This window comes from Bison bison, unplaced genomic scaffold (genome assembly GCF_000754665.1).
Source record: "Bison bison bison isolate TAMUID 2011002044 unplaced genomic scaffold, Bison_UMD1.0 scf7180017864035, whole genome shotgun sequence".
Lineage (NCBI taxonomy): Eukaryota > Metazoa > Chordata > Mammalia > Artiodactyla > Bovidae > Bison > Bison bison.
The window spans coordinates 9,031,367-9,048,107 of record NW_011494607.1 but is presented as its reverse complement, the minus strand read 5'-3'; the positions used below and the strand labels follow the sequence as shown (position 1 = coordinate 9,048,107).

The following is a 16,741-nucleotide window of genomic DNA, read 5'->3' as shown; positions in this document are numbered from 1 at the left end:
GCTTCACATTGGTACCTGGATATTTGTCGTCGGTACCTGGATATTTGTTTTCTGAGGACAATGTGAGGTGAAATGATTCCTGAAAGTGGAAAGACAGTGCAAGCTACTCAAGATGGGGGATAAACCAATACTGAGAAAGCCTCTGCCTGTTAAAACAGAGATGGGTTCCTGGGAGGGATGGGTGGTGCAGTTCAGAAGGTACCCATTGTATCAAAGCAACGCTTGACCCAGATCAGATGCATGTATGCATGCAAAGTTGCTTCTGTCATGTCCAACTCTGTGTGACCCTATGGACTACAGCCCACTAGGCTCCTCTGTCCATGGGATTCTCCAGGCAAGAATCCTGGAGTGGGTTGCTATACCCTGCTCCAGGGCATCTTCCTGACCCAGGTATGGAACCCAGGTCTCTTATGCCTCCCGAATTGGCAGGAGGGTTCTTTACCTCTAGCACCACCTGGGAAACCCAGATCCGACCCTGGTGGAGGCAATTCAGTGACTCCAGGTGTCCTGCTTACACGTGTTCAAGGGACCATCTCCTCTTCTGAGCTGGTCAGGATTTCTCAGCTGACAACTCATCATGTCATCTTGTGACAGCGCTTCCATTCTTTTTTTTTTTTTTTTGGTTTTTTGTCTTTGTGTTTGGCTACACTGGGTCAGTTGCGGCATGCTGGATCTTTAGTTGCAGCATGCGAACTCTTAAGTTGTAGCATGTGGAAACTAGTTCCCTGACCAGGGATTGAATCCAGGCCCCCTGCATTGGGAAGCTGAGAATCTTAGCCACTGGACGCTCAGCCCTCTCAGTGTTAACATGGTTACTTAAAATTAACTTATTGTTCATATATCTCTTCTTCAAAGCTAAATCATGAGTTTATTAAGGACAGTGCTGAGTCTTAGACTTAACCATTCCTCATAGCACTGGTTGGAATCCCAGCTCTCCACTTATGAGCTCTATGATGACCTTGGACGCATTCCTTCATCTCCTTGCTTCTCAGTTTCCTTGGCTACAAAAAGCATGGCAATCCTGCCTGCCTTGCAGTACGTTAGGAAAACCAGCTAGAATGGTGCTAGGCAGTAACAGGAGCTTGGTGAATAATAATTGATTCACTAGACAAAACCCTGCACACACAAGCTGAACAAAATGTAGCAGAATTGAATGTAACAAAACATGATTTAACCTCATGGGAGGGAAGAGCTAATTATGGTTGCTTAAGATTTCATGGTGAGGACACCATTTCCTCCGACCTGGGCTTGAATGACAGTTTACAACTCTGTTTTTATTCTTGACTTGTTTGTGAGCATGTGACCATCATTCCAAGCTCGTCATGTCTCCTGAACCCAAAAGGATTGGTGAACTGATTTGGGATGTGGAGACTGTGCTTATTGGTATCCTTGGCCCCACTCCTACATTTAAGCAACAGCCTGGCCCTAAGTGGAGAGCTTCCTGCAGCTCCTTGCTGCCCTGAGGCAGGTGGTGGCTCCCAGGACTTATCTAGTGATACCCATGGATGTCTCTTAGCTTCTTTAGGAATTTTCTTTAACGCAGTCATAATGCGGGCAGTGGTGTGGCTTACCGAGACCACATCAAGATTAAAAAAAAAAAATGGGGATGAGAGCGTAAGGAGCGTTGTATGAAAAAATAAATAAATAGCATTGAGATGAGTTTCCCAGATTTCCCATATAATGAGTGCATCTGCCAAAACTCAAGATGTGTATTATCTACTCTGCAACTGGCAGATTGCCTTGGGGGGGGAGCAGAGGATGCTTCCTGATGAAGGAATCAAATCTGTCTTGATTCTGCCACTTTCTCTTTGTGGTGGAGCCACGTTACAATGAAAAAATGGGTCCTGTGACATTCTCGGCAACCTTCTTTAGTTACTTATCAATATGCACTTCCTTATCTTACACCCCCTTTTAAAGGTTCCTGGGAGAAAAGTACATAAAACAGACATCTGCTGAATCTGTTGCCATGTCAACTTAGAACAAACGTGGTCAGATGTGCTCCATTTCAATGTGGGTACTAGGGGTGAGTGAGTGAGTGAAAGTCACTCAGTCGTGTCCGACTCTTTGTGATACCATGGACTATACAGTCCACAGAATTCTCCAGGGCAGAATACTGGAGTAGGTAGCCTTTCCCTTCTCCAAGGGATCTTCCCAACCCAAGGATCGAACCCAGGTCTCCCACTTTGCAGGCGAATTCTTTACCAGCTGAGCCACAGGGAAGCCCACAGGTACTAGGGGACACAGCAAATAAGCACCCCTGCCCACTGTTGATGAGTTAATTCGTGTAGTTTGTTGGTTGACACAATGCCTTTCTCCAAAAGTAACCTAAGACCAAACTTACCAAACAAACTGTTGTCACTTTCTCGACACTGTAGTTTTCTGTTAGGGGCTCAGTTGAACTTCTGACATGTTCAGTAATATACCAGCTTTTATCAGATATTTAGAGGCCCTAGTTAGATTCAGGGTCACAAACAGAAATGAAAAAGCCCCTGATCTGAAGAAACTTTGTTGTCCACTGGTAGAAAGACACAATTAAGTACAATAAAAGGGAGATGGCAGTGATTGCCTTTGTAGAACTATAATATGGGTCTTGCAGTCATGTGTTTTTGTGGTAGGTTTTTATTGAAAGTATTTAAAAAATATTAACAATTAAAATTCCAGTCATCTCTGTATCTAAGAAATTTACCTTACTAGGCATTCCCTTAGAATGCAGTGATATAGGGACTTCCCTGGTGGTCCATGACTGAGACTCCGAGCTCCCGGTGCAGAGGGATGCATGGGATCCCATGGGATCATGCATGTGATCCCACATGCTGAAACTAAAGAGCCCATATGCCACAACTAAGACCTGGTGTAGCCAAATAAATTTTAAAAAGACAAGGTGCAATGCTATAAAATCAGTGCTGCCTTGGGGAAGACCGAGTATTTCCTCACTCCGGCCATGGGGACTGAGAGGATGCTGTCATTCGATCTCTAGGAGGTCTGCAGAGGGCTCCCAGAGGAGCCATGTCTGAGCTGAATTTTGAACAACAGTTTCAGGTCCTCACAAGAGTCTGGGCTCTGTGTGCTGTGCTGAATTCTGTTCCTGTGGCAGTCATCTACCAAGCCTGCTGGTTTATCTTGCTCCACATTTATTCCCCTAGCAGAGATTTTTTTAATCACTGCTACTATAGCTTCCAGCAAGGACCCCATGACCACTGCTTACATTTGTTTTGTACATGTGATTCATGAATGTGCCTCCCTTCCCTTCCTTATGGGGTCAGCAGTGCTTGCAAGAACTTAGAGGATGCATGGGTTTGTGTATAGGGTAAGGGCAAAGAGTCGGACACAACTGAGTGACTGAACAGACACACACAAGGAAGCCTGCCCTGACCACCAGGAGGTTTCATCCATTTCCATCTGAAAAAACAACTGGCCTTAGGCAACATATTTCTAACTAAGTCATTCTGCGTGTTTGTGTGCATGCACGCATGCCCATGTACACACGCTGTGCATAAATAGCACATTCCCAATCTGTGTAAAATGAAATGGATGAGCAGCACAGGACAGTAGGCTCAGCCCCTGAAGGTTTACCAGGAAAGAAGACAGCTGTGTGGCAGGGCTGCTGCTTATAATTAGGGAAAGAATTGCCCATGTCCCGTGCCATTCAGCAGCTTCAACCATTTGAATGACAGCCAGTTTGTTTAGTTTTGTAACACCCTCCGCGCCCGCCTCCCCCGCAACCCCGTTTTATGGGCCAAGAGTTAATTTCTTGTTGAGAACACTGCTAAGGACTGTCTTCTCTGGTACCATTGTTAAGATGGGATATGACATGATGGCTGGCAAATCTCAACTAGAAATCATGATGAGTTAGCAAAAAAATAGGAGTTGCTTTTAACGTCTCTTTTTAACTTTGTAAGTGAGCAAAAAACTATTTTCAAAGCCCCGTGGACTTTCCGGTTTTTAACAGGGCCATATTGCCGGTTTTGCAGTTGACAAGAAAATTATAACGCTTTCTTTGGCTCGAGCGAGCTGTAAGAAGCATCACAGCACTCCTGATGTACAATGGCTCTCAACAGGATGGATGGGGAGGGAAATTAATAGGCGTCCCATTGTTACCGTGCATTTTTGCCAGGATATTTCATTAGTGTAAACACTGAACCCGTTGTCATCTTGTTTAGCCACTTGACCCTGGTGATTTTCAGTTCTGTGTATCGTGATGAGTAGAGCAGTGGCGTGCACGAGACAGGCCCTAATTATTGGGAGCCGAATCATTGCTGACCCAGGACGAGATTAACTGCTCCTTTGCAGTCTTTATCCTGGGACATTAGCGCTGTCTGGTTATCTTGCTTCAGTTGAGAGATTCGGGACAATAGCAGTGCTGACGGTAACGGTTGGCGATTTCCCTGTTTGTTTTGCAGGTCACGGCCAGGGGGTTTGGGCCACTGTTGCAGTTCGCCTACACCGCCAAGCTGTTACTCAGCAGAGAAAACATCCGCGAGGTCATCCGCTGTGCCGAGTTCCTGCGCATGCACAACCTGGAGGACTCCTGCTTCAGCTTCCTGCAGACCCAGCTCCTGAACAGCGAGGATGGCCTCTTCGTGTGCCGGAAGGATGCTGCGTGCCAGCGCCCGCACGAGGACCCCGAGGACAGCGTGGGAGAGGAGGAGGACGAAGAGGAGGAGACCATGGATTCGGATACGGCCAAGATGGCTTGCCCTAGGGACCAGATGCTTCCAGATCCCATCAGCTTTGAGGCCACCACCATCCCAGTGGCAGAGAAGGAAGAAGTTTTGTTGCCCGAGTCCGACGTGCCCGCGGACACCAAGGAGAGCTCGGCCAAGGACGCGTTAACGCAGTACCCCAGATACAAGAAATACCAGCTTGCATGTACCAAGAATGTCTATAACGCATCATCACACAGTACCTCAGGTTTTGCAAGCACATTCAGTGAAGATCACTCTGGCACCAGCCTCAAACCGGGGCTTGCCGTGGGGCAGATTAAAAGCGAGCCGCCCAGCGAAGAGAACGAAGAAGAGAGCATCACGCTCTGCCTGTCCGGAGATGAGCCTGACGTCAAAGACCGAGCGGGCGACGTGGAAATGGACCGGAAACAGCCCAGCCCCGCCCCCGCTCCCGTCCCCGCGCCCCCTGCCGGGGCCGCCTGCCTGGAGAGGTCCAGGGGCGCGCCCTCCCCGTCCTGCTTAAGGTCTCTGTTCAGCATAACAAAAAGTGTGGAGTCGTCCGGCTTGCCCGGGACCTCTCAGCAGCACTTTGCCAGGAGTTCAGCGTGCCCTTTTGACAAGGGGATCACTCAGGGTGACCTTAAAACTGACTACGCCCCTTTCCCGGGGAATTACGGACAGCCCCACATGGGCCAGAAGGACACGACCAGCTTCACCATGGGGTCGCCCCTCAAGGGGCCTGGCTTGGAGGCTCTCTGTAAACAGGAAGGAGAGCTGGACCGGAGAAGCGTCATCTTCTCCTCCAGCGCCTGTGACCAAGTGAGCACCGCGGTGCACTCGTATTCTGGGGTAAGCGCTCTGGACAAAGACCTCTCCGAGCCGGTGCCAAAGGGCCTGTGGGTGGGGGCCGGCCAGTCCCTCCCCAGCTCACAGGCCTACCCTCACAGTGGGCTGATGGCGGACCACTTGCCAGGAAGGATGCGGCCCAACACTAGCTGCCCGGTGCCAATCAAAGTGTGCCCTCGCTCGCCCCCGTTGGAGACCAGGACAAGGACTTCCAGCTCGTGCTCCTCCTACTCCTATGCAGAGGATGGGAGTGGGGGCTCGCCCTGCAGCCTCCCTCTCTGCGAGTTCTCCTCCTCGCCCTGTTCCCAGGGAGCCAGATTCCTTGCCACAGAACATCAGGAACCAGGCCTGATGGGAGACGGAATGTACAACCAAGTCCGACCCCAGATTAAATGTGAGCAGTCTTACGGAACCAACTCCAGCGACGAATCCGGATCGTTCTCGGAAGCAGACAGTGAGTCGTGTCCTGTGCAGGACAGGGGCCAGGAGGTAGGGAACCCGCATAAATTCAAGCATGTGATCCACCCTCAGTCCTTTATCTGGACTCTCCCTGACCCCCCCACCACTGCCAGATTGTTCTTGTTTGCCAAGATTTAAGCTATACAGTTAAGGGACCGCCTCCCCCATCCTCCCCTGGTGGCTCAGTCGGTAAAGAATCTGCCTGCAATGCAGGAGACCGCCTGCAGTTCAAGAGACCTGGGTTCGAACCCAGTGTGGTGAAGATACCGCCTGGAGAAGGAAATGGCAACCCACTCCAGTATTCTTGCCATGGGAAATCCCATGGGCAGAGGAGCTTGGCAGGCCACAGTCACAGTCCGTGGTGTCACAGTCAGACACAAATGAGTGACTAAACCACACACCCGCCCCATCCCCCTCATCCACAGAGGCAGAATCCTTCGAGGTGATTCAGAATTAACCAGTTTGCCCCAGACAGCACTTGAAATTTGATCGAGATTTCAGTCCTCAAAAAGCAGAGGCAAAGAGCTTAGTGGGAAAAAAGTCTGATGCCTGAAAGCGTGTGCAGGTACTCCAGATCCCCCCTGCCCTGTCTGCTTTGAAAGAATGCCATACCTGTCACCGTCATCCTTGCCCCTCGCTTCTTCAGTGAGAAGAAAAGTATAAAATTGCTTTCAGAATTGACTGATTGAAACTGGAGAGATTCACAATAAGCCCGTGCTTTCCCAGCACCTTTAAGTTTCCTTGTCAACAGGGACCCTGGAGTCATCCCTTGTCCATTGTGAATGCAGGTGATGGACAGCTCACCATCCATCCTGGCCCCAGTATCACTGAGGAAGCACCTTTGTCGGTCGCACCTAACCGTATCATGGGTCATTGCCCAAGGGCCCCACAAACGGTGAGAGTCATTTTAAGGAGCAGTGGGGTTGAGTAGCAGTTTTTGTCCACACTAAAAGTGAAGTGCTTTCTAGGTAAAAATTCCCAAAGGCTCCATCCATATCTTCCCACTGCTGGGAGAGGAAGCAGGTGCAACGCCAGCCACATCGTGAGCGAGACTCATGTGGCCAAGGAAAGAAAAGAATGGACACCGCAGGTGATCCCCCTTCCCTTGTAACACGAGAAGCCCCCAGAAAGAGCTGAGGGTGTCTGTGTCACGATCTGGTAGTGACTGCCAGGGACCCCACGTGAGACCTGCCACCTGTGTCTCAGAGCAAGCCTAGTGCCAAGCCCCTCCTGAGAACTGCATCTCCGAAAAACACAGGCGGAAATGAAGCGTGATTCTCATTAGGCCAGTGCACTTCATCCACGTCTGCGCTCCCTGGATATTAGCCTCTAGTAAAGCAGGGACGTTAACCCAACCAGACAGCAGAAATGCCACACGGGGTGAGCTGGCTTTTCACAGAGCCACGTGCAGTTTATTCAGCCCTCTGTGAGGTTGGCAAGAAGCACATGAAGGGTTTCAATTGGGCATGTTTTGCAAACAGCTTCCAAAGCTCCCTGTACCAACTACAGACATGCCCTGTGGTCACTTCCTCGTCTTTTACCTAGCCTGGTCCCCACCCCTCCGTTACTACCTAGCAGAAATGGAAAGAGAAATATACTGAAAGGATTTAGTTTAACTAAGAGACAATAAAAAGGAAATTTGAATGGGAAACTCAGTACACTGTATCTCCTAGGGTTTGAAATGGAGGGTTGGGCTCAGTGTCCCTAGCCAGAGTCACATCTGGGTCTGCCACCTGAGAAGGTGGAGGTTTGGTGAGAACAGTTAAAGTTTGTGTTCTCTCTCTTCACTCATTTCTTTCTCTCTGATCACAACTTTTAGGAGGTTTTCTTTTTTTCCCCCTGAAATTATTCATAAGCGTTCCTGATTCAGAAGCCCGGTCACTGAGTCCATTGGCGTAATGATTTCTCTAAGGATACATATCTCGTGAAAAAGACAAATGTCTCTCAGTCTTTCTTTTTGTCTCTCTCTTAAGAGGAGCCCCACCATTAACTAAAAAGGATGTGTGTGCATGACAGCTGCGTATGTCCAAGGACCTGTCCATTTCAGAAAAATCTCCTTTTATCTCTCTTACATCCCAAAAGAGAACTTGAAGTCAATTCTTGAAACTGAATGCCACCAACAAGGGCACAGGCATCTTTCCCATGTTGAGGCTTTATCACTTGTCTGCCTTAGAACTTTGCAGGGTTTGTGTTGTTTTGTCTTCACTGAGTCTTAGATGTGGCATGTGGGATCTTCATCATTGCAGTGGACGAACTTCTCTCTGGTTGGGGCGCATAGGCTCAGCTGCCCCGAGGCATGTGGGATTTGATTCGCCAACCAGGAATTGAACCCAATTTCCCTGCATCAGAAGGTGGATTCCTGACCACTGGACCATCAGAGAAGTCCCTAGAACTTTTCAGTTTTACATGAATCAGTGAAATGGGGGAATTATTCAGCCTACACAGTAGTCATGAACAGGACTAGTCTCCCCTCAAAAAATATACACTATTTTCAAAAATATTTTTATTTTCACTTAAAAAAAATGAATCTATTCTTTACATTGCTAAACAGTCTCAAAAGAAATTTTCCAAATTTCTGTGCCATTTCAGGAGTCACATTTAGCCCCTCTCATTAGTACATTTTGGGTAGAATTGTTATAGTAAAGTTAAAGTTTTCCCAGTTTGACCTTTTCATTTTCCTAAAGTAGAAGAGATTAGGTTTTCTAAGAACTGTCTCAGGGACTGAGCATGACTGTTCCTCTTTGAGCTAATTATTTGCTTTGGGGAGTTTCTTTGACCCTAGTGGAAGTGTGGTCTCCAGCGATAACACTGAAGGTAAGCTCTTCACAAAGTGAATCATAAATGATTCAGAAGCCAGTATCTCTTGGGCTGATTCTGCCCTGGTCTGCTCTCATGTAAGGTTCCAGGTGACTTCTTTTCCAAGTGAACAGAATATTCTGATTTCTGGTTATACTCTCTTTACCCTCCCATCTCATCAACATTGACTTCTCATCCTAAGTATTCCCCAGCTTTGGGAAAAGTTTAAATAAGCACAATATTGTCCTTTATCAACAACCATCTTTTTGAAGTTCCTTTTTAAAAATAATCAAGCAGAACATACCAAGCCCATAATGTACCAAATTTATCGGGCTTTCTCTTTGCCTACAATAATATATAAATATATTCACATGTCTATGGGTTTGGGTTTTACTTTAATAGCCTTTAGAGGAACCTGGTGGGCTACAATCCATGAGGTTGCAAAGAGCTGGACACGACTGAGTAACTAAGCACAACACAACACACATTTAATTACTAAGCAGCTTGCTTTTTGCACAGAGCTGTCTGCTGTGTACATGCCTCTAGGTCAATTGTGTAGGGTTAACACAAGCTTCTTCAATATCCTTGGTTCCTATACATCACAGCTGACTCAGTGATCACCTACCAACAGACATTTCCATTTCCTGTATTTCCCTCTTACAAACATTGCCACAATAAACATTCTTGGGAACGTATTTATTTGGTGATGGTGCTTTTATTTTTGTGAGTTAAAGTTCCATAAGTGGGTTAAAGGTTATACTCATTTGTTAATACTACCTATTTACTTTCTCAAAAGGTTGTAGCAATTCACACAGCCTCCAGCAAAACTTACGAGCGTGTCCATTGCCCCTGTTCTTGCCAGTAGTAGTGGTCACCAGTCCTTTTACATTTGCCAATCTGATAGACAAGACATGATGACTTCTAATGCAGTTGATATTTTTCTTACATGTATTCATCATTTGTATTCTCTTTTTTCTTGGACTTGCCGTTTGTCCATTTGTGTGTGTGTGTGTGGTGTTTGACTTTAAAGAGTTTACAGAATCCTTAATTTAAGAATATTAATCCTTTCTTGTACATGTTGCCTATATCTTCTCCTAGTCTGTTTTTTTAAACTAAATTTTTGGTCTTTGTTTATCATGAAATAAAAATTGTTCATATATATGGAGATATGCAGGAGACTCAGGTTCAATCCCAGGGACAGAGGAGCCTGGTAGGCTGTGGTCTCTGGGGTTGCACAGAGTCAGACACGACTGAAGTGACTTAGCAGCAGCAGCAGGTTCGATTCCTGGGTAGGAAGATGCCCTGGAGAAGGAAATGGCAACCTACTCCAGTATTCTTGCCTTGAAAATCCCACGGACAGAGGAGCCTGCTGGGCTACAGTCCATAAGGTTGCAAAGAGTTGGACATGACTGAGCAATTGAGCACAAGCACAAATCCTGAAAAATAATTACAGATTATGTTTGATAATTGTCAAGTCATTTCAGAACCATGACCTTTATCATTAAGTTTCTTGAATTCTTTGTTATTTTTTTAAATTTTTATTTCTCCTAGTCTATTTCTATAGTATCTTTTTCCATTTAAAAAAGTTTAAATTTTATATAATCAAGTGATCAGTATGTTTCTTCATGACTTCATGCCTTCATACCTAAAAAGTCTACGTGGGAATTTTTTTTCTTACTTCCAATTATGAAAAAATGAATAGGTCATATTAAGTGGAAAAAGTAACAAACAGTATACATAACATGGTCCTAGTTTACTTTCTAAATATATTATAAACAATAAGAGCAGTATAGATAATAAGATGAAATGGGAGGCAGGGAGAGAGGGAATATAGGGAAAGATTTCTGTGTATTCCTATAATGTTTGATTTCTGTGTACATATATCACACAGGTTTTTGTTTTGACTGAAATACAATTGATATACCATAAAATTCACTCTGTTAATGTGAACAATTCAGTGGTTTTTAATGATTCATAAAGTTGTAGGACCATTACAGTGTCTAATCCCAGAATATTTTCATCACCTCAAAAAAAGAAATACAATATCCAGTAGCAATCACTTCTCATTCCCCTCTTCCCTTACCCCAAGCTGGTGCTGCTGCTGCTGCTGCTAAGTCGCTTCAGTCGGGTCCGACTCTGTGTGACCCCATAGACGGCAGCCCACCAGGCTCCCCTGTCCCTGGGATTCTCCAGGCAAGAACACTGGAGTGGGTTGCCAGTTCCTTCTCCAATGCATGAAAGTGAAAAGTGAAAGTGAAGTCACTCAGTTGTGTCCAACTCTTCTCGACCCCATGGACTGCAGCATACCAGGCTCCTCCGTCCATGGGATTTTCCAGGCAAGAGTCCTGGAGTGGGTTGCCATTGCCTTCTCTGCATCACTCCAAGAAATTACTAATATACCTTTGTCTCCAGTAGATTTGCCCATTCCAGATGTTTCATTTCAGTAGAATCTAGCCACGTGGCCTTTTGTGTCTTGCTTCATCACTTAGCATGTTTTCAAGGTTCCTTCTTGCTATCACTGTATCCACCTGGCACATTATCATGTATTTGTTCTTCACTTCTTTTTATTGCTGAATAATATTCCGCTATGTAGATACACTAATTTTGTTGATCCATTCATTGGTTGAGGGATGCTAGGTTATTCCCATTTGGGGGCTATTATTGATCATGCCATGAAGAGTATTTGTGTTCAGGTTTTTTGTAGACATATATTTTCAATTCTTCTCATATACCAAGGAGTGGAATAGCTAAATCATATGATAACTCTAAGTTTAGCCTTTTGAGGAACTACTGGGCTGTTTTCCAAGGTAACTGAGCCATTTTATATTCCCACCAGCCTTGTATGAGGAATCCAGTTTCTCTGCACCCTCATCAACATTTGTTATTGTCCTTTTTTTATATAGTCGTTCTAGTGGTATAGTACCTCATTGTGGTTTACAGGTTTGCTTTTAGAATTTGAAAATTATTGAAAAGTCACAAGCATGTGCCAAGTAGTAAGAGTCTTAGTGAATAGTTTTGTACCGCAAGCATTAACTGTAGATTTTAATAAAGAAGCAGCAGGAAGACAGTTTATTTGCATAATCAAAGGCATTGATTAGTTGGATTTATTTTATTAACACGTTTCATATCAAGAGTGGTAAAAGCATACTAGGATGCTGCATGTACGTGTATCCTTGTGGATGTGTGAGGGCAGGGAGAAGTAAGGGCCAGAACAAACACTGAAATGTTATCAAAGAGCCATGTCTGACTCTAACTCTTCCACCCAGATGTTGACTTCCAGACATATGTTGGATATAAAGATTTTACAGTCGTTTTTGTGGCTTGTTGAATCAGAAATCTTTTAAAAAGTAACTGTAGTCGGTCTGCTTAATAAAACGAAAACCATTCTGGGCAGCATGGAAGTCAGCCATATTTCAAATGAAAACAATGTTTTCGTTTTGGCTAGAAAGACTCTTAGCATCTGGAACTCCAAAGCATGCCGTATGACCAAAAGAAGAAACTTTGTGACAAAGAAAGATGGTGGACAAACTGAAACACTAATGCTACTGCTACAACCACTACTCCCGTTAGTAACACTTCATAATTATAAGGCAGTTCCAACTTTTCAGAGCACTTTCTCCATCTGTTATCCAATTTTTTTCTTCATGGCAACCCTGTAAGCTAAGTAGGACCGATGTTGAATCCCTCTGACTCCCAGATCCTCAAAGAGCTTCAGTACAGAGCAGGAAAAGACTTGCCTGGGATCACACAGCTCAGTAATTGTAGCATCACAGCCAAATTCTAGATGTCCTGTGTTTGTTCCAGAAACTGGACCGTGAGATCAGAGGTTAGAAGGACAGTTGTGTGAGAAGCTTGTCTTTGGCAGAGGAGGTTTTGTCTTTGGCATCTGCCCGGCTCAAAGCCGGCTATCCCCATTCAAAGAGGACTGGAATCGTCAGCCCACAGGGCAGCAGATCCCCAGACAGCTCACAGGGATCTGAGGGGCTTTCGAGAGCATTTGTGTTAGGGACTTGCCTGGTGGTTCAGTGGTTAAGACTCTGGGCTTCCAATGCAGGGGGTGTGGGTTTGACCCCTGGTCAGAGAACTATATCTCACATGCCGCTCAGCACAGCTAGAACATTTTTTTTAAAAGAGCATAAATGTTACAGGTTTTGGAGAAGTGACTGTGCTGTTAAGATCCTCAGGGTACTGCTGCTGCTGCTGCTAAGTCGCATCAGTCATGTCTGACTCTGTGCGACCCCATAGACCGCAGCCCACCAGGCTCCGCCGTCCCTGGGATTCTCCAGGCAAGAACATTGGAGTGGGTTGCCATTTCCTTCTCCAATGCAGGAAAGTGAAAAGTGAAAGTGAAGTCGCTCAGTCGTGTCCGACTCCTAGCGACCCCATGGACTGTAGCCTACCAGGCTCCTCCATCCATGGGATTTTCCAGGCTAGAGTACTGGAGTGGGGTGCCATTGCCTTCTCCCAGGGTACTGCTAAGAGGATCCAATTCCTGCAGCTTCTGCTCAGTGTCTAATTGTGAAACAAAGAAAAGAGATAGGATTGAAGCTTGACCCCCGGGGCTGGTGCTTCTAGTTGGAATCTCTAGGTGAAAGAGGTGCTTCTTTTCGCCTTTTTTTCTGCAACATTTGCATCTCTGTCCTGCCTCTCCAGTAGCCCCCATCCAGCACACCAAAGACATCAGGCAAGTGAGATGTGTATTGAGAGGCATGGCAAGGTGAGGTAGCTAGAGTACCGGCTGATCACCAGCCTGTGACAAGCATGCCAGGAGGCCAAGGTCACAGGGAAACCCAGGAGCGTTGATGTTTGGGAGTGGGAATTCTTTTTTCTTTGAATTTGCTGCTAGAAGTTATATTTCTCATACAATGCTTAAATGATATTTTGTTTCACTGGAAGAGAGGGGATGTTGTTTGGGCGGTAGAACCAGCGTAGGTGTTGGCAGGAGAGAGAAAGGGAACAGCTGATTTCTGTCTGGTGAGAAAGAAGCGCCAGCCCCTGGGGTCTAGCTGGCAGCATCCCGTGGTCAGGCCCCTGAGGAGGAATATTTAAGCTTCATTCACTGTCCAAATGTCAGAGCCTCTTCCCACTTTTTGTCAGCCCTTGGGGCCAGAGGTTATCTGCACCGCAGGGGCCACTCATTTCACCATTGGCTCCAGAGCTGGAGCCCCCAGGAGTGAAATCCCCTCCTCTGGTTAATACTGACCCAGCCCAGAGTGAGTCCCGGGTGAAAACATCCTCCACCATGGTCCTTAGAGGATGAGACAAGCCAAGATGCCCCTGACACTGAGAGTGAGTCTCCACTGAGATCCAAAGCTGGGGCACCACCTGTCTAAAGAGACCATGGGCTTCCTGGACCCCTTGGGCCCTCACCCTTCTAAACAGCCTGGTCAGCTTTCTGTGCCTCTGTGCTGAGCCTCATGCATGACTGATCACTGAATGTAGCTGCAGGCTGGCCGCTTAACAGGTGATGCTGCTGGTTCGCTGGACTTTGCATCCCGTCACCTCACTATTTATGAGGGTCTGGGGAATGAAAACTATGTCACCTCTGAGAAGTGAAATCCTGAAGGAATCAGTGGGTGGAGGGACAGTAAATAAGATGTGAAGCCCTACTGGGTCTATTTGAGTTGGAAAAGTTTGCCGAAAGAAAGGCAGGAGGGCCTCAGCCTTCTCAGTGTCCAAGGCCAAGTCACTTTAGCTGACTTTTGAGCCCATTTGAGGAATAGGTGGGTGCCTTCCAGCCTGGGAAAGGAACGTTTTCCCAGCTCCTCAGTGGGTCTGTGGCTGACATTTATCTCCAGGGAAGATGCCCGTCAGTTTAGAACTTCCTACCCTGAAATTGGCAAATAGCTGTGGTAAGGTTTCTGCCACACCTTTCCAAGAACGACGTCAGGGGCTTCCCTTTGGTAGTTGGGGTAATCCCTCCCTTGCTTGAGGGGGTCGCAGCACACTTTAGAAAGAGACCAGAGTAGTTGGGGCTGGGGGGATTTTTTTCACATGGAAGAGTCTATAGTGGACAATTTTCCTTCAACCTCTGCAAAGCAGCTTGAGTTGCAACAGCTCTGCTGAAAAGTTATATGGCCTTTTGCTTCAAGGACTTTGAAACCAGCATTGTTGATTTTTCCTCTTTCCTGTCAACCTCGGTGCTGTTACCATAGTGGTTTATTTTTTATACAGGCTGTCTAGAGAATGTTAAATACAGTAGCCCTTGGTATAGAAGGCCTTGTGACTTTCCCTGTGGCCTGAGCCATAGGTATATATTCTGTCTGAAAATGTAGAGCATCAGCAGAATCGCTTTGTTGTCAGCAGAGGGGGAGACGCCGTGAGGCCCAAAGCATTGTCATGCCTGCTGTGAAAACACGCCTGCTGCCTGGTATGGGGACATCCCTGTGCCCAACAGACAGACCTCTGTGTTGTGTAGGTACTGTCCAGAATCTGAGTCTGTTTGTTATCCAAGGCATATAAAAGAGAAATCAAACATTCTTTCGTATCATAATAAGCCCTGTGCAAACACGGCCCGTGGACAAAGCCCTTTGCCGGGCCCATAACAAGGAGCTGTTTGTGCTGACCGCCCGTCATTAGCGGCTGGAGCAGGGCTGAGCCGACTGTGCTGTTATGCGCACTGTGGTGATTTCTGCCCTCCTGAGCCAGCATTGGACAGCTGTCATGGGACAGAGGTTGCCCTATGGAAGTTCAATCAGAGCACCCATCAGGAGCCTTCAGCAAATGCCACGTCTCACAGGCTTAGAGCTATGAAGAAACCTGACTGAGCCCTCGCACCCAGACGCAGGAAGGCAAACGATCATTTACTAGGATTGCCTTTGTGCCAGGGGATTAAGTAACCACAAATGCCAGGGTCCAGACTCACTCAGGGGCTGCCTGCCTCTGATGCAACCAAAGCAAAAGCCTGAGCTCAGGATTAAAGATCTTCCTCTCACTCCCCTGAACGACCCAGACATAACCCTGTAGGTTCTGAATACTAACTAAGGGCTATTTCTTCACCAAAAGGATTTTGATCAGTTAAACCCAGAATGGCCTGTCTGTTCCTCTGGTTATCCAAGTTCACTCGAGTCTACTTGTTCTGTCTGCTAAAGCTATGCTGCCCAGTACAGGAGGCACACGCCGCATGTGGCTACTGAGCACTGGAAATGAGGCTAGTCTGAATGCTGAGGCACACCCAAGTATAAAATGCACCTCGGGTTTTGAAAATGTGGTATCCCCCCAAAAGTGAAATGTCTTATTAATTTTATGCTGATTACTGTTGATAATATTTTAGCTACATTAGGTTCTATTTGGTATATTATTAAAATTAGTGTCACCTGTTTCTTTTCACTTCCTTTAACGTGGCTACTAGAAGGCGTAACAATCCCACTGGCAGCTCACGTTGTTTGCATTGGACAGCGCTGGGCTAGTGCCTGAACGAAGTTTAGGTTTATAGCTCCATCTGCTGGTGTACCCAAAGCAGATGCTCGTGTTAAGCAGGCGCTCAGCCCCTGAGCTGGGAAACACTGTGTCTTGGCCAAGCAACACTCAACCTTCCACTTCCAGAAGCTTCTGGACGGGACCAGAGCTGACTCCTGAAGTCTCTGCCTCATAGGGAGTCCTGAAGGGGGCAGTGGCAGGCTACTGGAAGGTGCAGGTCTGTGTTCTCTATCTTGGTGCAGAGGAAGCTCGAGAGAACGTTGGTTCTCTGCTAAATGCTAAAGAAGGATTCTTTGGAGGATGCTCACCTTTTCCTTGATTTACAAGAATTTGAAAGTGAGACTCTTGCTGAAAACAGTATCTGCATCAATTATTTGTTGCTGCATAACAAATCATCCCAGGGCTTCCCAGGTGGCACTAGTGGTAAAGAACCTCCCTGCCAACGCAGGAGATGTAGGTTCTGTCCCTGGGTGGGGAAGAACCCCTGGAGGAGAGCTTGGCGACCCTCTCCAGTATTCTTGCCAGGAGAATCCCGTGGACAGAGAAGCCTGGTGGTC

The 16,741-nt window shown here is 46.6% G+C and overlaps 1 protein-coding gene across 5 annotated transcripts in view; it reads left to right on the top strand.

Annotated features, from left to right (window-relative positions):
• BACH2 (BTB and CNC homology 1, basic leucine zipper transcription factor 2) overlaps positions 1–16,741 on the top strand; it is a 307,416-nt gene that overhangs the window by 278,455 nt on the left and 12,220 nt on the right. For all 5 annotated transcript variants that reach the window (XM_010834718.1, XM_010834717.1, XM_010834719.1 and 2 more), the window contains one exon: positions 4,401–5,999. In XM_010834718.1, coding sequence (XP_010833020.1) covers positions 4,401–5,999 — 1,599 coding nt within the window. The remainder of the gene's footprint in view (positions 1–4,400; positions 6,000–16,741) is intronic.